Source organism: Balaenoptera physalus (assembly GCF_965194825.1).
Source record: "Balaenoptera physalus genome assembly, chromosome: 1".
Classification (NCBI taxonomy): Eukaryota; Metazoa; Chordata; class Mammalia; order Artiodactyla; family Balaenopteridae; genus Balaenoptera; species Balaenoptera physalus.
This window is the reverse complement of record NC_138882.1, coordinates 114,718,167-114,740,864: the sequence shown is the minus strand read 5'-3', so window position 1 is coordinate 114,740,864 and position 22,698 is coordinate 114,718,167. Positions and strand designations below refer to the sequence as shown.

General features: G+C 37.2%; 1 protein-coding gene across 1 annotated transcript in view; it reads right to left on the bottom strand.

Moving 5' to 3' along the window:
• Positions 1-22,698, bottom strand: part of DIPK1A (divergent protein kinase domain 1A) — a 127,653-nt gene that overhangs the window by 30,063 nt on the left and 74,892 nt on the right. The window contains exon 2 of the mRNA XM_082477882.1: positions 3,004-3,138. Coding sequence (XP_082334008.1) covers positions 3,004-3,138 — 135 coding nt within the window. The remainder of the gene's footprint in view (positions 1-3,003; positions 3,139-22,698) is intronic.

Genomic DNA, 22,698 nt, shown 5'->3' with positions numbered 1-22,698 from the left:
AAGAGAAAAAGAAGCTACAAAGTCAGCTCGCCTCTCTGAGGTTCTTTTAGCTCACCTTCACTATTGGTGTTCAGTCCTTTGGAATCTCAGCCCAAAGCATGGTGTACCAAGGTCCCACTCTTGGTAGAAAATGGACTATATTTTTATCTTCCTAGCCCCATAAGACTGTATTTCAGGTCATACATCTCCAGGCAGACACAGCCACAAAATCTAGGCTCACCTCTCTTAAATCTTATCCTCTCCCAGATCTTGATCAAGTAATTCCTCACTATCTTGTTAGCTCTTTGAAGCTTTAACATATACTTTAAAAATATTTTCTCTGCCTGCTTTTTAGTTCTAATCACACAATTCCTATGTCATATCAGTACTATCTTAGTACTACTGGTCTTAGTACTACTAGTTGTGGTAAGTTTTAAGAACATAATTCCCAAATGCAGAGAAACTACAATTTTTTTTAAAGCCAGTCTTAGGAAAAAGGATATATTTTAGGCTCAGCAAACATTTTCATTATTTTCAAGTTTTAGAATGATAACCATTAAATTATGCTAGAATTATATTCTGCTTCCATTCCTTATCAATTAAAGTAAACTTAAAGGAAAATAATATGGTACTTCAACTATAATTCACCCATAACAGAATATGTACCAACATATGCCTAACATTTTAAAGGCTATTGTATTAAAACAGATAAAACCATGTCTATTTCATTTGGGCTTAATCTCTAGAACAGTACTTCTAACATAACCAAGTGATGTTAATAGGTCTTCCTGGGAGGGCTGCAGTGGAGATGGATTTTTTTCCTAATCAAGTATATTTGCTTTCTCTGGAGATGCAGAATGCACACTAGTATATTAAAGATCCTGAGAAGGCCCCAGTAAAGTCAGTTATTTATATTTGTTTAACCCTCTGTTTTCAAATATATCTGATCATGGAATACACTTTAATGTGTACACTTTAATGTGTGAGAAAGGTGACCTAAAAAAAAAGGAAATAAACATTTCAAATAGTTTTGGTTATTTATATGTTATAGTTGATTATATAACTTCTTTCTTCTTCATTGAAGGTGAGCTGGTGAGTTTTGTGGGGGATCTTGTTAGCTTCATTAATCTATAACTTCCTTTATCAGTCTTTTCTGACATTGGGTAGCAGAAAGAGCATGAGCTTTCTATAGAGACAGAATTAGGATCAAATTCTGGCTCCACCATCACAGGCAAATTCTTCTCTCTGCTAGCCATATTTCTTTATTTGTAAAGTGGGCTTGGGGGGCTTTCACAGTATTATTTTAAGTACTAATGACCATGTAAAGTACCCAGTGTATTGTCTGGCTCCAGAGGTTCCTCCTAGTAAAACTCCTCAAGGATCTGGAATGGCCCATGGGAATGAACATAAGATTGACATCTTTCAACCCTCCTTGATTTGGGACTCTTCTTTGTTAATTAATTCCCTTGCTTCTTATATTAGTAATTTCTCCCCTGCCTAGTTAAGAGGCTGTAATACTCCTGGGGAATAATGGTTTTTTGTTTTTGCTGTTGTTTTTTAAAATTTTTTATCCTGACTGAGTAGCCGGAATTAAATTGATTTTTATTTTCTTAGAACTTTTCAAAGGTTCAGCTCTCCCTGTCTTATGGGGAGACATTTGCTACTGTAATATTTATTTTACCTTACTGTAATTATTCATTTTCTTCCCTGCTAGACTCTAAGTTCGTAAGGTCTGGATATCTTCTTCCTTGCTAAATGCACACCCCTATCACCACTGGCCTAGTTAAAGAGTAACCACTCAATAATTACAGAATTGTTAACAAGTTATAATAATTGGGATCCCAACCACTATTATATCAAAAATATAATTCTCAGATGAAATGTTTTAATATTATTTATATAGAAGATATTAGCAGAAAACAAGGAGTTAAATTTACTTATCCTGGATTTTCTAGAAATCTTAGACTGATAGAGCGATTTTCCTGAGATATATCCAATAATTAGGATAGAAATTAAATAATAAATACACTTATATGCTTTTTAGGTAAATTTTCAGTATTCGAGAATGACTCCATTTATTCAAAAGATGTGTTCTAGAAAGGTTGCCTGCAAATAACACTTTCATACTATAAATATTTAAAAACCCATCTGACTGGGCTTCCCTGGTGGCGCAGTGGTTGAGAATCCGCCTGCCAATGCAGGGGACACGGGTTCAATCCCTGGTCCGGGAGGATCTTACATGCCGCAGAGCAACTAAGCCCGTGTGCCACGACTACTGAGCCTGTGCCCTACAGCCTGCGAGCCACAACTACTGAGCCCGTGTGCCACAACTACTGAAGCCCGTGCACCTAGAGCCCGTGCTGTGCAACAAAGAGAAGCCACCGCAATGAGAAGCCCACGCACTGCAAGGAAGAGTAGCCCCTGCTCGCCACAACTAGAGAAAGCCCGCGTGCAGCAACGAAGACCCAACACAGCCAAAAATAAATAAATAAATAAATAAATTTATTTAAAAAAAAACCCATCTGATTACAGTAAACTAAACTTCAAGTATATTTGAAAAACAAAAATCCCTCTTTGTAATAAGGATGCTTTCACACTAGTCTGTATCACATATTCAGATTTCTGAATACTGGATTTTTCAAAGTGGGGAACAGTCCTACTAAATTGGTCATATCAAAATGCTAAGAAGTTCAGCACAACTCAAAATCAAATTAACTTTTATTTTTGAAAAAAATTTTTAGCATGTATATAGTAGTAAATATAATGTGTTATTAATATAGGTTTTTTTAATGTGTTATTAAATTTAGAATGGATAAACAACAAGGTCCTACTGTATAGCACAGGGAACTATATCCAGTCTCCCAGGATAAGCCATAATGGAAAAGAATATAAAAAAAAAATGTCTCTATGTGTATAACTGAGTCACTGTGCTGTACAGCAGAGATTGGCACGACATTGTAAATCAACTGTACTTCAATTAAAAATAGGTTTTTCCATATATACTAGAAAATAAAAAATACTTACTATTATTTTCTTACAGTCCTTTCCTCTGCATAGTTCTGTATAGGTAGAGTATTGCACATATATAATCCAGCTTCCAACAAAAACCACCAACCAGGAAAAGAAAAGATATTTCATTCGCACATATGAGAAGCGAGCCTGTAAGTAAAAGAGCACATAACAATCATTCATTCAGCACCAAGTCAGCATTCACTGTCCTAGAACATGACTTTTCCCCCTTTCTTGGAAGAACTCAATATATATTCTAGGCTTTCATATGGCAATTCTCCTAGAACAAAGTGTACTTTCACTTAGTCCAAACAGCACTGGTCTTAGAAAAGGAAGCTCCTTGGTCTTGCCAAGGAAAAGGGAACAAAATACCCTTTAAAATGTATAACCTTTCAAATACCACCAGCATCCAAACCTACTCATTAAGCACAAGCACGTGCACTATGCTACCCTGGGCACCCAGTAAGATCAGGTAAAGAAAGACACAATTCCCACTTACTACAAGCTTACAGAAGAGTGTTTCAAATAAGAATCTTAAAGTTCTTCATGAATAAGCATGGTAAAATAATTGTGTTTTAAGAAATAAGAACAGAGAATTTGGCTACTTGTCTAATGTCTCACAGTGAGGTACAACCAGAGTAAGAAATTATTCATACTCATTCCTACTTCCCTGCTGTATTCACCAATGCTTTATGTTCCTTCTATTCAACTAATCAAATGCTTCACCTAATAGATATTCTGGAAACTTAAGGAGAAAGTTACAACTATTAAAGGAGAAGAAAGGTTAAGATATATAAAGAATAAAATACTCCCTGCATGTCAGTTTGTAAAGCTGCACAACAGGATCCTCTTTGCACTGTTTTGCTCTCAGTGCTCTGGTATCTAATTGTGACTCGGGTCAGTTAGTGCTTTTTCTCTATCAACCACATATCAAACAGTTTAATCTTCAAAATGTCAGCTAGTCAAGATAATTTGATATTTATTTTTTGAGTCTGGAACGCCAGTGGTCTGGTTTTATAAACAACTGAATTTAGGACTATGGGGAGAATTGAGCAAAATAAAGATACGTAAACAAACAACGAAAGGCTAGTTTTGCTTTTACAGTCACAAGTCAGTTTCTCACACTGGGCAACAGTAGGATACTGTGAGCGCTGTGAGCATGCAAAGAAAGCAGAAAGAGATGAAAGAGACGTAAATGCATCTGCAGAAGACAATGAGTGCAGAGGAAAAAGAGACTCAGGAAATACTGAATTCTGTTGGCTTTATTTGCGGTTTAGATATCGGTCTCTGTGAGGTTAACAGATGGTGAATCCCAGTACCAAAAGGCTTGAGTACAACGAATTCACAATTATATGATAGGTCTTTGAGCTTTATTATTAAAATATTTTTAAAAATGCCTTTAATGCAAGTTATTTTTGTATAGCTCTAAATGAATTCAGTAAAAAGAAAGTTCATAGAGAATTCCAAATTAAATCACATAAATGACAATGGGGTTTACACCAAGGGGTTTGTTTGAAAGACATTTAAGATTACTTGGCCCTAATAAGAGGCCTAGTCATCAGAGAGAAATTGATATGTACTAGTATTATGAAGCTTAAATATGATTAAATGACATAATGCCTATAGAACATAAGCACATTGCTAGGCACACAGAAAATACTCAACAAATAGCAAAATCAATTTTCAAGGCACTGAACAAAAAGCCAATAATGCTGTCATTATGGTTTGGCCACCACCTTCTTTTTGGGTTTGCCAAAAAGAAAACTGAATCTGAATCTGATTAAGCCTTACCAGTTTACAGGAAATACAGGAGACAGAGGAATATAAGTGACACTTAAGTAAGTGACACTATTAGGATACAATCAGCAAACTCTAGGCTGTGGGAAGTGCTTCAATACAAACAACCCAGTTCTTCAACAAATAAAATACAAGGGAGAAAATAGAGAGAAGATGGGAAAACCAAAGATCAAAAAATACATAAGAAATACTGTATATTAAATAATCACAATCTGTGGATCTTTTCTGAGTCCTGATTCAAATGTAAAACTGTAAAAGAAAATGACATTTATGAGACAATTGAAAACTTGAAGACTGACAGGATACCTGACGTCGTTAAGGAATTATTTTAATTTTTCTGGTGTAATAATGTAATGTTTAAAGAAAAGAGACCTTATCTTTTAGAGATAGACATCGAAATATTTATGAGTGAAATAATATCTGGGATTTGCCTCAAAATAATATGGGAAGGGAAAAGTAGGTGGGGTATGATTAAAACAAAATTGGCCGTGTGTTGGTAACTGTTCAAGCTGGGTGATAGTTACATGCCTTCTTTTGTACATGTTTTTCTCTACTTTTTAAACATTTTTTTATGTTGTGCGATAAGGAATACTTCCACACCAAGACACCCCCTTCCCACACATTCATTCAGCAACTATTTATTGTCTACTAAGTGCCAGGTGCTGCTTTAGGCACTTTTAGAACATCTCCAGTTAAAGGGACAAACAAATTATAACTCTACCACACGAGTACCCTCAACACAGTGAAGAAGGTTCTCTGAACAACTGTAGCATGGCATGATTTTACTTTTAGAAGTTCAATCTTTTTTTTTTTTTTTGGCCCCTAGAGAAAGATTATTTAATAAAAGATGATGAGACAACTGTTAATCATTGGAAATAGCATATTTAAATACCTAAAACATATCTTATATCAAAATAAATTTCACATGAGGGACTTCCCTGGTGGCGCAGTGGTTAAGAATCCGCCTGCCAATGCAGGGGACATGGGTTTGAGCCCTGGTCTGGGAAGATCCCACATGCCGCGGAGCAACTAAGCCCGTGTGCCACAAATACTGAGCCTGCGTTCTAGAGCCCGCGAGTCACAACTACTGAGCCCACGCACTGCAACTACTGCAACCCACGTGCCTAGAGCTGTGCTCCACAACAAAGAGAAGCCACCACAACGAGAAGCCTGCACACTGCAACAAAGAGTAGCCCCCGCTCGCCGCAACTAGAGAAAGCCCATGCACAGCAACGAAGACCCAACGCAGCCAAAAAATAAATAAATAAATTTATTTAAAAAAATAATAAATTCCACATGAAACTGATGTACATGTAAAATCTGAAATAATATAATACAAATGTAGGAATCAAGAAGTTACTGAATAAAATTATTGAAACCATTTTATTTTAGGAAAGCTAAAAGAAAAGCCAATCTTTTTTTTTTTTTTAAACCAACTTTGTGATTTTTATTTATGGGCAACAACTATATACTCCTAGATATCACTAAACCGTGTACAATTAGAAACACAGCATTGTAGAAGAGCAGACATCAGAATGAAACAGAGCAGACTTAAGGAAATATCAATCTTCATTATTTTGCTCATTTTTCATTATGCGCACAAAGAAGCATGAATGCAATTTGAAATCTTTTAATGGCAATAAAGTTACAATCACCCACCTGCGTGACAAGTCCAATCTTATATTAACACTGAGATAGGGTTTTAAAAGAAGATTAATCTCAATTCATTTAGTAAAAAGTCAAGGAAGACCTTACACTGCAATACAATGTAAAAGAATATTTTCTTTTTTCCTTCCTGCCTTGCTCCACAGCAGGTAGAAGTCGCAGAGCAAAGGAAACAACACAGACCTGGTGAGTAGGGTTCTCTCTTAGTGTTCAGAATTTGGTCCTGTCTTAACTTCTTCTTGACACCTACCTCAAGAAGCTTAGTAATGTCAACTACCCTCTGGACTCTCCATCAATGATTTCTATTAGCTTTCAAATGCATATTGAGCTTAATAGATGCCGGCAGGCTAAGACTTGTATATTTCTCCCTCCTGCAGAGCCAGTTTAATAAAACTTGGAATCATTTTGCCTTTCTCTCAAATAGCTACGTTAAATTTTTTCCCTGGCATATGTTTAAAAGGAAAAACACCCTGTAAACTGGCTTGCCCGCTGAGTGTTCATCATGATACAGAATGTCAAAAATTTTGGAGAGGAAGTTGGATTAATGATGTTCCCAGCAGGGCACTGGGCATCACCTGTTGTACATATAAGGACAAAAGGAGTGAAACACGTTTTTATTCCAGCATGCCATGGAAATTACTGTGATTTGAGAGTAACACAAAATAGTATAAGGACCTTCATGTGTGTTTTTTTTTTAACATCTTTATTGGAGTATAATTGCTTTACAATGTTGTGTTAGTTTCTGCTGTATAACAAAGTGAGTCAGCTATACGTATACATATATCCCCATATCCCCTCCCTTTTGCATCTCCCTTCCACCCTCCCTATCCCACCCCTCTAGGTGGTCACAAAGCACGGAGCTGATCTTCCTGTGCTATGCAGCTGCTTCCCACTAGCTAGCTATTTTACATTTGGTAGAGTGTATATGTCCATGCTACTCTCTCACTTTGTCCCAGCTTACCCTTCCCCCTCCCAGTGTCCTCAAGTCCATTCTCTATGTCTGTGTCTTTATTCCTGCCTGCCCCTAGGTTCATCAGAACCATTTTTTTTTTTTTAGATTCCATATATATGTTAGCATACGGTATTTGTTTTTCTCTTTCTGACTTACTTCACTCTGTGTGACAGACTCTAGGTCCATCCACCTCACTACAAATAACTCAATTTCGTTTCTTTTTATGGCTGAATAATATTCCATTGTATATTTGTGCCACATCTTCTTTATCCATTCATCTGTTGATGGACACTTAGGTTGCTTCCATGTCCTGGCTAATGTAAATAGTGCTGCAATGAACATTGTGGTACTTGACTCTTTTTGAATTATGGTTTTCTCAGGGTATATGCCCAGTAGTGGGATTGCTGGGTCGTATGGTAGTTCTATTTTTAGTTTTTTAAGGAACCTCCATACTGTTCTCCATAGTGGCTGTATCAATTTACATTCCCACCAACAGTGCAGGAGGGTTCTCTTTTCTCCACACCCTCTAGAGCATTTATTTTTTGTAGATTTTTTGATGATGGCCATTATGAGGTGATACCTCATTGTAGTTTTGATTTGCATTTCTCTAATGATTAGTGATGTTGAGCATCCTTTCATGTGTTTGTTGGCAATCTGTATATCTTCTTTGGAGAAATGTCTATTTAGGTCTTCTGCCCATTTTTGGATTGGGCTGTTTGTTTTTTTGATATTGAGTTGCATGAGCTGCTTGTATATTTTGGAGATTAATCCTTTGTCAGTTGCTTCAATTGCAAATATTTTCTCCCATGCTGAGGGTTGTCTTTTCGTCTTGTTTATGGTTTCCTTTGCTGTGCAAAAGCTTTTAAGTTTCATTAGGTCCCATTTGTTTATTTTTGTTTTTATTTCCATTTCTCCAGTGAGGTGGGTCAAAAAGGATCTTGCTGTGATTTATGTCATAGAGTGTTCTGCCTGTGTTTTCCTCGAAGAGTTTTATAGTGTCTGGCCTTACATTTAGGTCTTTAATCCATTTTGAGTTTATTTTTGTGTATGGTGTTAGGGAGTGTTCTAATTTCATTCTTTTACATGTAGGTGTCCAGTTTTCCCAGCACCACTTATTGAAGAGGCTGTCTTTTCTCCATTATATATTCTTGCCTCCTTTATCAAAGATAAGGTGACCATATGTGCATGGGTTTATCTCTGGCTTTCTATCCTGTTCCATTGATCTATATTTCTGTTTTTGTGCCAGTATCATACTGTCTTGATTACTGTAGGTTTGTAGTAGAGTCTGAAGTCAAGGAGCCTGATTCCTCAAGCTCCATTTTTCTTTCTCAAGATTGCTTTCACTATTCGGGATCTTTTGTGTTTCCATACAAATTGTGAAATTTTTTGTTCCAGTTTTGTGAAAAATGCATTGGTAGTTTGATAGGGATTGCATTGAATCTGTAGATTGCTTTGGGTAGTCATTTTCACAATGTTGATTCTTCCAATCCGAGAATATGGTATAGCTCTCCATCTGTTTGTATCATCTTTAATTTCTTTCATCAGTGTTTTATAGTTTTCTGCATACAGGTCTTTTGTCTCTTTAGGTAGGTTTATTCCTAGATATTTTATTCTTTTTGTTGCAATGGTAAATGGGAGTGTTTCCTTAATTTCTCTTTCAGATCTTTCATCATTAGTGTATAGGAATGCAAGAGATTTCTGTACATTAATTTTGTATCCTGCTACTCTACCAAATTCATTGATTAGCTCTAGTATTCTGGTAGCATCCTTAGGATTCTCTATGTATAGTATCATGTCATCTGCAAACAGTGACAGTTTTACTTCTTCCTTTCTGATTTGGATTCCTTTTATTTCTTTTTTTCTCTGATTGCTGTGGCTAAAACTTCCAAAACTATGCTGACTAATAGTGGTGAGAGTGGGCAACCTTGTCTTGTTCCCGATCTTAGAGGAAATGGTTTCAGTTTTTCACCATTGAGAATGATGTTGGCTGTGGGTTTGTCATATATGGCCTTTATTATGTTGAGGTAGGTTCCCTCTATGCCTACTTTCTGGAGAGTTTTTATCATAAATGGGTGCTGAATTTTGTTGAAAGCCTTTTCTGCATCTACTGAGATTATCATATGGTTGTTTTTTTTTTTTAAGAGCAATATTGAATGTCAAATATATTTTTAACATACCAGATTTGCAAAAAGAAAAAATATATACAGTGTGTACACTGGAGGAAAAGTGCATATTTTGAGGAGAAACAAGCATTCTGATACAGTTACTTATAGTAAAATACTGTTAAATATTCCAGAAGAATACCTGATAAAACTCATCAAAAACTTTATACTTTTTTTACATAGAAATTCTACTTCTAGGTATTTAAAATATGGTTTTTATCCTTCAATTTGTTAATATGATGTATCACATTGATTGATTTGCATATATATTCATGTGTTCTTTAATTTCTGCAGATTCTGCTGCTTCACATTTTAAAATAAAGATTAAAAAAAACAGCCATAAATGACATCTGTAGCTATTAACTAATTTTATTTCCCTGTGTGGCACTCACTAAAATGTTCCCAGTGGTCTGTTCCATACCAATTCCCTAGACAATCTAGACTTTAAGAAATGTAGTTACTGTTTCTGACCTTTTTTTTTTTTTGCTGAACTATCCAAAATACGGCCCAGCAGATTTTCTGTTCTGCTGATTTTGTGCCTAGCTACTAGTGGTACATTGCTTTATTCTAAATTATGCTCTTGAAAGTCATGATAAGAATTTTAGTAAAAACACTACAGCAATGATTCTCAACTGGAGTCAATTTTGCCCCCAGGGGATACCTGGCAATGTCTGGAACTGGGGAGTGCTACTGGAGTCTTGTGGGTAGAGGCCAGAGATGCTGTTAAACATCCTTCAATGCACAGAAGTGCCCTTCACAACAAAGAATTATCTCCCCAAATGTCAATAGTGCTAAGGCTGAGAAAACTTGTATTATGGTTACACAGTAAAATGAAAACAAAAATTAAGCAGTTGAAAGAATCAACTTTGTATGACACTATCATTTTATTTTAGTCTTTAAGGCATAAACTACTACTAATTAGAAAAATATAACATCTGTCTGGAAATAACAGAAGTAATTCTTTATGACTAAATGATTGGCAATATCTTATTATAAATAAAGAAAAATCACTGGAGATGGAAAATATATAAATGATGAAATAAACTTTCCTACCAATTCTACCGTAAAGAATAGTGATACTTTTTCTTTTTTTATATTGTTTTATCTCACTGTGATAACTTTATTTCAAAACAAATCTGAAAATCTATGATCTTATTCAAATGATTTTACATTAAGTTTTAAAAATAGGCATAAAGAAGCAACACCTCAAAATTTAGCCATGTAAGACTACTTTTATGTTACTTGTCAATTTTTCACATTCAACATCTTTTACAAACATATAAAGCACAAAGTCCCATCTGCTCTACCTCTAAATACTTCCTGCACAGATGTTCTTAATTTTGAAAAGTAAGGAAGAAAAATAGGTATCATGTCTTACTTAATATGTTTAGTGGACTTGAACACTCAGAAAACCTAACAAATTGATGAGGCTATTGCTTGCAAAAACTCAAATACAATGATTTCATCATTTCATAGAAAAAGCTGAGAGACATGTTTGCCCTTTTTCTTTTGTGATAACACTGGTTTATAACATTTATGTAAGTTTCATGTGTACAACATATTTTTATTCAAGTTTTTCAATTACCAGTTACTCTGAAATAAACTTCAAAAATCTTTTTTTTCCTTGTTGTTATATTGACAACATTGTAGCTAGCTTTTACTGCTAAATAGTTAGGAGTAATCTGGCTGAAAAAAACTAAAGTTAAAATTATTCACATATATCCCCAAATATAACTTTTACCCCTTTTCTTTAAATAAACTCTAGATATTTATAGTAATAATACTTTTGAAAAATATGCTAGCTGTAAAAAAACAGAAATATAAAGAAAGCATTTAATAAGGTAAATACTTTATACCACAACACATACAGATAAACTTTGGAATGGATCCTGTACCTTTTTTTTTTTTTTTTAACATCTTTATTGGAGTGTAATTGCTCTACAATGGTGTGTTAGTTTCTGCTTTATAACAAAGTGTATCAGCCAGACATATACATATATCCCTATATCTCCTCCCTCTTGCGTCACCCTCCCACCCTCCCTATCCCACCCCGCCAGGTGCTCACAAAGCACCGAGCTGATCTCCCTGTGCTATGCGGCTGCTTCCCACTAGCTATCTATTTTACATTTGGTAGTGTATATATGTCCCTGCCACTCTCTCACTTCATCTCAGCTTCCCCTTCCCCTTCCCCGTGTCCTCAAGTCCATTCTCTATGTCTGCGTCTTTATTCCTGTCCTGCCCCTAGGTTCTTCAGAACCTTTTTTTTTTTTTTTTTAATTCCATATATATGTGCTAGCATATGGTATTTGTTTTTCTCTTTCTGACTTACTTCACTCTGTATGACAGACCCTAGGTCCATCCACCTCACTACAAATAACTCAATTTTGTTTATTTTTTGGCTGCGTTGGGTCTTTGTTGCTGCACTGGGCTTTCTCTAGTTGTGGCGAGCAGGCTTCTCATTGCAGTGACTTCTCTTGTTGCCGAGAATGGGCCCTTGGCACGCGGGCTTCAGTAGTTGTGGCTCACGGGCTCAGTATTTGTGGCGCACGGGCTTAGTTGCTCCACAGCATGTGGGATCTTCCCGGACCAGGGATAGAACCCATGTCCCCTGAACTGGCAGGCGGATTCTTTTTTTTTTTTTTTCTTTTTTTTTAATAAATGGCGCATGGGCTTCAGTAGTTGTGGCGCGCAGACTCAGTAGTTGGGACCCAGTGGCTTAGTTGCTCCGCGGCACGTGGTATCTTCCCGGACCAGGGATCCAACCCGTGTCCCCTGCATTGGCAGTCAAATTCCCAACCACTGCATCACCAGGGAAGTCCCGGCAGGCAGATTCTTAACCACTGTGCCACCAGGGAAGTCCCTCCTGTACCTTTATTAAAGGGTGTTTCACTGCTTAGTTGGAAGGCTATGGGAAAACCATTAAGAAAATTATCTAAATGTATCTAAACTATCCTAGTGCTAATTTTCATAAACATCAAAAAACAACTATGATACTCAACCAAAGAAACACACAAAAAATTACTTTCATGTCATTCCACACAAGGAAAATCTTGAGCTCTTATGTTAAAAATAGTGAAAATAAAGGTTCTAAAAATATCTATGGTCCCCAACTTGTCCTGAGCATGAAAATGCTTTTTTTATGACAAAACTTTAGAGAAGAATTCCTTGTCAAAGGGCATTATTAGTCTATTGATCAGAGTTTTAGAATTCTTCATCTTTCTAAGAGCTGAATTTTCACTTTTTTTTTTTTTAAGTTTTTTAAAATTAATTAATTAATTTATTTTTAGCTGTGTTGGGTCTTCGTTTCTGTGCGAGGGCTTTCTCTAGTTGCGGCAAGTGGGGGCCACTCTTCATCGCGGTGCGCGGGCCTCTCACTATTGCGGCCTCTCTTGTTGTGGAGCACAGGCTCCAGGCGTGCAGGCTCAGTAGTTGTGGCTCACGGGCCCAGTTGCTCCGCGGCATGTGGGATCTTCCCAGACCAGGGCTCGAACCCGTGTCCCCTGCATTGGCAGGCAGATTCTCAACCACTGCGCCACGAGGGAAGCCGTGAATTTTCACTTTTATAGGAAGATTTGTCATTGTTCTCTGATCTAAATTCTAAAGGTTTTATTTGCATGGCATATTCTCTGTTTTGATTTTATTAGAACTCCAGAAATAAAATTCTAACAGGGAGCAGATAATTTTCACATTTTCTCTGAACGCTGGTTCATATTTTTTATAGCTTAGGCACTGACAGCATCAAAAATGCAGAACACTTTTTGTGGGGGAACTAATTGCATGGGGTGATCCTTAAGCCTGTGGCTAGTTTCAATAGCAAATTACTATCCCAAAGAAGTGTCAGAGTGTGGGAAAACGCTCATGATATGGTAAGAGAAAAAAATCAGCTTTCAAAACAACATGTATGGTATGTTCCCAATTTTGCTTTAAAAAAAAAAAAAGAGAGAGAAAGTTACCAACAGACTGTAGAAACTGCAAGGAAATAAACCAAATGTCAAGGGTGGTTATCTCAAAATGTCAAAAGTGGTGGGATTATGGATGATTTTTATTTTTCTCTCTATTACACAGATTTTCTATAATGAATACATATTACTTTTTTAATCTGAAAAAAATACATATTTGTATATAGGTGCTTAGCATATCTATTTAAAAACATACCTCTAGGATCTAGAAGTCTCCTGACTGCTTTTCAAAAACTTTTTTTTAAAATACTAGAAAATATATCATTCATATAGAATTGTTTAAAATATATAAGTATAACTTAAATTATAAACTAAATACCCATATAACTCCCACCTGGGTTAAGAAACAGTTTCTCTAGTGCTTTCACTGACCCCCATGTGACCTCTTCAGTAAGGGTTAATTAACATGCTCCTGACTTCAATGATAATCATATATGTGCTTTCCTATGTAATTTAACCATTGATCATGTATCCCTAAAACACAGAATTTGATGTTCATTGCTCTTGAACTTTACAGAAATAGAAGCATATACCATATATTCTATTGTGACTTACACCTTTCTCTGATGCATACAGCCATAATTTGTTCATTTTCTTTGCTGCAGAGTATTCCACTGTTTGATTATTTTTTTTAAGTGAGAAATTTACTTTGTCTTATCACAATCAATACATAAATTTTTAAATGTATACATTTCTTTTCAAGCTCCGTTGGGAAAAAAACCCACATAGTATGGAGATGCATTCTATGCTTGGCTCCATGCACTCTGTGGGTCTCATATATTTCATCCAATGTTCCTAGAAATCATGGATTCAGAAGGTTTGGGAGAGACAACGAAAACGAATAGTTCAACCATACACTGATGTGGTATGAGGCTGATGTGAACAGTTTTGGCCTAAGTCAGCTGTGCCAGGAGGAAGTCTAAAGGCATTACATGGGGAGTGTCACAGAACTGCCTGGGGGTGGGTGTGACTTTAGTTATCTGTCAGTGAGGAAACGACTTTTTGTCGCTAAAAGTTGAAGACTATAATCCTTTGTTTTGCTGCTGCTGCTTTAGAGACCACAAGCCAGGCTCATGTTTAAAAGAGCTGTAAGGCCAGGAAAACAGGGCAAAGCCATTCCCAGGATTAAAAAAGCAGGCACACAGAGGGCTTTTAATGAACAAGTAGACAGCTGGCATTTCATAGAGCACATGGGAGGGAGGTGCAGCCCCCATCAGCACTCTACATAAAAGGAATATTAGCATTTGCAAGAGCAAATGAACTCGGTCATGGAGTTCTTCAACATCCCAGTGCAGAAAGACAGGGGTTAAGAAAGCTAAGTGTTCCAATTTTCTATTGTGTATAATAAACTATCCCCAAACTCAGTGGCTTACAAAAATAATTTATGTCTCTCATGGTTCCGAGTTGATTGGACTCAGCTGGTCACTTCTCTCAAGTTTTTCATGCATTCGTGGTTAGGGCTGAAGACATGTGACAAAGGACTGACTGGGCTGGACACGGGGGTGGCTGTTTCACTCACACGTCCAGCTAGCTCCATGTGGCTAGCTGGCCTTCTTCGGAGCATGGTGCTCAGGGTAGTCAGGCTTCTTACATGATGGCTGACTTACTCCAGGGCAAGTGTTCCCAGAGACCAAGGCAGAAGCTGCATCATTTCTGCCCCACTCTCTTGGTTACACAGGGCCAGATCAGATGGAATGGAGGGGTACTCCGTAAGGGCATGCATACCAGGAGGCATGGCTACTGAGGGGTCATCTTTGGAGAGTAGCTACCACTCCCAGATAGGATCAACAAAGCAGGGAGAGGAGAAAAACAATGTGGCGGTCCTACCCAGAACAGAGACAATTTTCTTGGCCGTTCAGATTAAGAGTTCTCCCTTCCTCCTTAGTGGGGCAGAACTGGAAATTGCAATTAAAATCCATTAATAGTATTTGTAGTTGTATGTATTTGTGTTTAAGTTACTGAATACAGTTTTCATTCCATATCATGAGCTCAGTAACTATCAACAAATCTTTAGCTTATGTACACAAAGTCCCAAGTTAAAGAACTACTTGAGATATGGTTATACATACGTTTCCGAATAGAATTCACATTCCCTTAGTGTTTCAGTTAAGATTCGGGCAACCAGAATGGGCAAATCACGTGTCCATTTTCCCTTTTTAGTACGCCTGAGGCACCATACTGGGTCTAGAACTTACTACACATACAATATCCACATCCAAATCTCACACGGGAATCCTAGTGGGCACTTAAATTCACTAACAAGTCACTTACTGAAAATAAAGTTTAGCTATGTTTTACCGAAACTCGGAGATTAAACAGCATGGTCCCCTTAAACTTCAGATTCTGAAGTACACTTTAGGGCAAAATTTATTTGGAATAGTTACCTCTACGGTTGTACAACCTGATTGATTTAACAATTTTCAACAGAGTTTGGAATCTTGGAATATCCAGAGGCTGATTATAATTTAGATGAAACTTGATTATTGTAAAGCGTTTTTAAAAGGAAATTAATGTTAATATTCTGTGAGATTGATGAAGAAGGAAGCTGGGTTCTGAAGCTTCCTTTCCCAGGATTCATTTATGTGACTTCCAGACACAGTAGCAATTAAATACGGAAACCTCACCTCTCTCTGATACATGAGAAAAGCAGATGTGTGTGTTCAAATACTGGGGTGGCCAGAGCAGGGCTGGGGGAGGTGGTTCACCTCTGTGCGACAGCATTCTGCCTTTGTATCACTGAAAGGACCGTGGCTGCTCAGGGAATGCGGTCAGAAAGGAGCTACGGTTCCTCTGACCTGAGAGGCGTGTGTAGGTTCTATTCCCATTGGTTGGTACCCTGCACAGATTTTCAGAAGCCCTAGAGCGGAACAACTTTAATTTAAAAATATAACAGGTTGGGGCTTCCCTGGTGGTGCTGCGGTTAAGAATCCGCCTGCCAATGCAGGGAACACCGGTTCGAGCCCTGGTCCGGGAAGATCCCACATGCCGCGGAGGAACTAAGTCCGTGCGCCACAGCTACTGAGTCTGCGCTCTAGATCCCGCTCACCACAACTACTGAAGCCCGCGCGCCTAGAGCCCGTGCTCCGTAACGAAGAGTAGCCCCCGCTCACCACAACTGGAGAAAGCCCGTGTGCAGCAACGAAGACCCAACGCAGCCATAAATAAAATAAATAAATTTAAAAATATATATATAACAGGTTGAACAGTGTCTATCTAGTCCATTCTAATCAGACATCTCTGAAGGTAAACTCCTCATTTGTAAAGCAATTAAAACAGAAGTGACATATTAAATGGTAACTACATCGGAGTTAGAAGAGTCCTCAGTGGACCCAGATTCTATTATTTTTTTTCTCATCGAAGTACTTTCATACCAGAAAACAGTACATGCCCAGTATAGAAAAAATGGACAATAAAGAATTATGTAATTCCAGTTATAAGATAAATAAGTCCTGGGGTGTAATGTACAGCATGGTGACTGTAGTTAACAATACTGTATTGTCTATTTGAAAGTTGCTAAGAGAGCATATTTTAAATGTTCTCATCACAAGAAAAAAAATTGTAACTATGTGAGGAGATGGATGTTAGCTAAACTAATTGTGGTGATCATTTTGCAGTATATACACACATATCAAATCACTCTGTTGTATACCTAAAGCTAATACAATGTTATATGTTAATTATATCAATAAAAAAAAAAACCAAACAAAAAATAATTATGTAAAAAAGAAGGTAAATGATCCAGTTTTGGTGTATTTCTTTCGTAGCTGTTATATAATGTACATATATAACATACATTAAGAAAAATAAAATTGGGGTCTTATGATAAATGCCATTTATCACTGTTTTTCACTTAACGTACTATTAAACACATTCTTAGGCCATTACATAGTCTTGATATTTAAAATATATGATATTTAAATGAATGCATAACATTTTGCAGTATGGGTATACCATAATTTATTTAATCCTATTTCTATTGTTGGACATTTTTATTATTTACAATATTGTGGTCTATTAATAGTAACATTATTATTAATGAGAGCCAATATTTATTAGTGTTACCCTGTACCAGGAACTGTTTTCTTCATAAAAAGTCTGCTCTGGGGTGGTAAATTGGTCAGGGGTAAGAAAACTGTTGTCCACGAGCCAAATCCAGTCTGCTACATGGTTTTGTAATTTTATTGGAACACAGCCACCCCGTTCGCTGATTTACTGTCTAAGGCTACTTTAATGCTATAATGGCAGAGTTGAGTGGTTGCAACAGAGACCGTATGGCCAGCAAAGCCCCAAATATTTACTATCTGGCTCTTTATAGAAATAGTTTGTCAACGCTTGGATTGTAAATATTAATTCCTTCCCCCTCCCCCGCTTTCCCTGCCTCTTTGATGTTGGGCTTGGCCATGTGACTTGCTTTGGCCAATGTTTGTTAGTAGATGTGATGCAAAGAAAAGTGTACAGCTGGACTTGCCTTCTTACACTTCAGGCACTGCCAGGAGAAGAACAGGTCCCTGGTAGTCCATTCATCCCAGGACAGTAAGTGACACTGTAGCCCACCTGAACCAAACCCATAGCCGGGAGCCAATCCCAGCCTAGAAAAGTTGAACTCCAGCTGACCTGTTGATGTATGAGTGAGAAATTAATGGTCATTGTGTGTCACCGAGTTTTGGGGACAATTTGTTATGCAGCATTGTTGTTGTAGCTAAGTGATACTGGACCCCTCCTTACTCTTAAATCTCCTTATAAGAACTCTATGAGTGGGGACTATTCTTCATTTTACAGATGCAGAAACTGAGAAACATATGCAGGTAAAAGCAAGGCTATACTAGTAGTAAATAGGAGAACCAGGATTTGAATTGAGGCAACATGGCTTCAGAGTCTGTATTCGCTCTACTCTATTGCCTACTGTATTAAATACATAAGTATTTGCTTGAGTATTTGATTATTCTTCAGGAGAGATTTCAGCAAGAAAATTTCTAGGTCAAAGGGTATATAGTTTTAAAAGGTTAATGATACATATTGTTACATACTTTCCAAACAGCTTGCAACAATTAACATTCTCTGGTTTTTCAAATGCGCTTTTTTCACTTTCACCAGCATCCAATTCTATAGGCAATTACATTTTTAGTTTCATTTACAGTTACAGTTTTAAGACAGTGGCCTTGAATTTTTTTAATATGCTGAATCTTTTTCCTTTTAATTTTTTTAAAAAGAATTGAATAGTTGATGCTCTCTGAATCTTTAGCACTAGATTTGACAAAAGCCCAGGTATACATAGACCAGTGGGGCACTGAATAGAGCTACTGTGGTTGAGTACTTCAGGCCTGACCTAAGTACATTACCCTAAAGAATTATTAGAAGCACAGAGAAATCTAAGATGGGCCTTCAGGTTATGTCAGTCCAAGGAATGAGAAATACGGCCTTCCGCTGCTCAAATCAGTCTCTCAGAGAACAGAGAGGTCACAGAAGCATTCCTTCTTGGATTGAATGAACATCATCAACACCTAACATTCCTCTTTTCAGTTCAATAGTAAAATAGTTGATAGTTGTAGCAGCTTAAAAATTAAGTATTATTTTAGAATAGACTAAAAATCTGTTTGGAATGATAATCTTATTTCAAAAATATTACAAATCATGCAAACCAGATGGCCATCTCTAATTTTGGAATTTCTCAGACAAGTGTTAATCTAAATTGCCTTCCCATTTCTCTCCTAAATTCCAAAGAAAGCAAAAAACAAAACAAAATGAAACCTACAGAAAATGCTTCAGAGACAGACGACAGCTATTTTGATCACAGCAATTTTTACAACAGAAGAAAAGGAGCTCACTTATAAAGAAAACGCACTGAGACAGGTTTCTAAATGAAAATGTTTTTGCCTGCATTGTAAATAGTACTGCACCTGCTTGAGGCACGGGTTGTTTTTGTTTTTTTTTTTAAGCTAAGAGTAACTAGCACATATTAAAATATTGACAGGAAGTCAGCAGAAAGAGTCTGAAGACGGTAGGGTGTTGGCAGATTAACAGCACAAGGTGTCTGAGAGGTCAGAAGGAAGGGGACCCAGAGCAGAGATGAAGAGACAGCGACTCCACTGTGCCCAGAGGCAAGAGGGAAAGGAGGGTGCACGTGTGCGTGTGTATCTGAGTGGGGAGGTTGCGTAGTTTCCATCAGATGACTTCTGTTTTCTCTGTCTTTGAGAATAAAGGGAGAGAGAAACCTATAACAGAAGAATTACTGTAACCTAGATTCATTTTTCCAACTAATTTGTAGTTATAAAACATTTCAAACATACAGATAAAATGTCTGTATAGAAAAATAGAAGGGGGGAGGGATAAATTGGGAGATTGGGATTGACATATACACACTATTATATATAAAACAGATAACTAATAAGGACCTACTGAAACCTACAGGGAACTCTACTCAATACTCTATAACGACCTATATGGGAAAAGAATCTAAAAAAGAGTAGATATATATATATAATATATATATATGTTTAACTGATTCACTTTATTGTGCACCTGAAACTAACACAACATTGTAAATCAACTATACTCTAATAAGAAATTAAAAAAAAAAGAAAAATAGAGAAAATAACATAAAAGGTAGCTCTGTACCCACCACTAAATGTAAATAGATGTCAACAGTTTGCCATATTATTTAAAATTCTTTTCTAAGAAGAAATACAATGTTACGACCAGATCTTTACCTTCTCCCCTTATATTCCTCATCTTTTCTTTCATCCTCAGAGGAAATCATTATCTGGAAATTGGTGTCTATCTTTCCCATGTATATTTTTGTATTTTTACTACATAAATTACCAAGTTGTATACAATACATGGTGCTATATGCTTTGTGCTGTGAAGCACAAAGATACAATAAAAGCTGTATACCAAAGTGAGGTGCCCAAGAAAACACACACATTAAAAGTCAAAAGGGCCAGGGCGGGCTTCCCTGGTGGCGCAGTGGTTGAGAATCTGCCTGCTAATGCAGGGGACACGGGTTCGAGCCCTGGTCTGGGAAGATCCCACATGCCGCGGAGCAACTAGGCCCGTGAGCCACAACTACTGAGCCTGCGCGTCTGGAGCCTGTGCTCCGCAACAAGAGAGGCCACGATAGTGAGAGGCCCGCGCACCGCGATGAAGAGTGGCCCCCGCTTGCCGCAACTAGAGAAAGCCCTCGCACAGAAACGAAGACCCAACATAGCAATCAATCAATCAATAAAAAAAAAATAAATAAATCTTAAAAAAAAAAAAAAGGGCCAGGGCTGGTTCCCTGACTACACCCCCAGTCAGATGGGGATATTAGAGAGGGAGGATTTGCAAGAGGTTTCCTTGGAGAGATGTGTTGTTATCCTATAAATACTCTTGAAAGGAAGGGTAGGGTTGATCCTTCCTCGCCCCAAGCCTAGAGAGAGGGGCTTCCACAGGACAACTCACTAGCTCAAAGCATATACCCAGGAGTTGGACTGGACTCCCCTGTAAGCCTGGAGTATTCCCAAATGAAAATGTTCCCATTATTTGTTTGAGGAGGCAGTGCAGAGAGAGACCCATCAGCTTTCAACAAGCAAACTGAGCACCCCAAAAGGTAGAACGGGACAATCTCTTTACATCTGCTTTTCAACAACAACAGTCATGTAAAATGACTTGACTACTAGAGTTTAGGGAAAAGAATAAGGATGGGTCAATTACTTTAGGTGGAACTTCATTTACAAAAAATAAACAATTAATGAGTACGTTACTTTCAGGGCTTATAAATCGTTCACCTTAGCAGAGCAGTCCCTTTATACAGTCTATGTAACTAAAACAGGAGTCTTTGCCTTCTTTGTACCAAGTAAATCATGAGTGGTCAGGCAGGCCAAACAGTTAAGAGATGGGCAGGACTCCTTCAACATGAATAAGAACCAAAGGCAAGCAAGCTCCTTTTTGTTCAGAGTTCTTGTTGATTCAGAGTAAGTACATACTCAGTTTAATCAAACATTCTTTTTTCAACACGTGGGTGTTTGAAAAATTTTTATCAGTACTTTGCTCTTAAAACTCTCACCTAACCACAAATCCTCCATGCCACAAAGAAATTTAAAGTGTTCTTATTTATTCATCATAAAAATTATAATTCAATGTTTCTCAAAGTACAATCCATTGTTCTTTTGAATCAAAATCTGCTGATACAATTTTTTTAAATGCAGGTTGTCAGGACCTACCCTCAGATCTACTGAATCAGAATCCTTACAGATGAAGCTTGGGAACATGCATTTTAAAAGTTCCCCAGATTATTCATATTAAATCTGGGGGGAAAGAGTTATAGACACAAGCTAAATAAATTAAAAATCTCTCAGGAAACCCCTGTCTAGTTTACTAAAACGAGATTACACTGAACAACTACTTAACTGGCAATAGTGCCAGAAGGAGAATGCATCATTCAAGATCCCTTCCGTTCCAAGATTTCAAAAAACAATAAATGATTTATTATAAGTAATAATAATTATTGTTAATAAAAGAAATATGCTATAGCTCTTAAAATTTGAACCAATAATTTAGTTATTTAAAATTGGATTTCCTTTTTTTTTTTTTTTTTTGCTTTTTATTCTGAGATAACTGTGGAATCACATGAATTTGTAAGAAATAATACAGAGAGGGACTTCCCTGGCAGACCAGTGGTTAAGACTTCGCTTTCCAATGCAGTGGGTGCGGGTTTGATCCATGGTCAGGGAGCTAAGATCTCACATGCCTCGCAGCCAAAAAACCAAAACATAAAACAGAAGCAATATTGTAACAAATTCAATAAAGACTTAAAAAAAGGGACTTCCCTGGTGGTGCAGTAGTTAAGAATCTGCCTGCCAATGCAGGGGGCACACCCTGGTCCAGGAAGACCCCACATGCTGCGGAGCAACTAATCCCGTGTGCCACTACTACTGAGCCCGCGCACCACAACAGAGTAGCCCCCGCTCGCCGCAACTAGAGAAAACCCACACGAAGCAATGAAGACCCAACGCAGCCAAAAAAAGAAAAAAAAAAGACTTAAAAAAAAAAAAAGAAGAAATAATACAGAGATCCTTTTGCCCAGTTTTCCCAATGGTAACATTTTACAAAATTACAATATCACAACCATGATAATGATATAATCTACTGATTTTATTTAGATTTGCTGTTTTACTTGTACTCATTTGTGTGTGTGTGT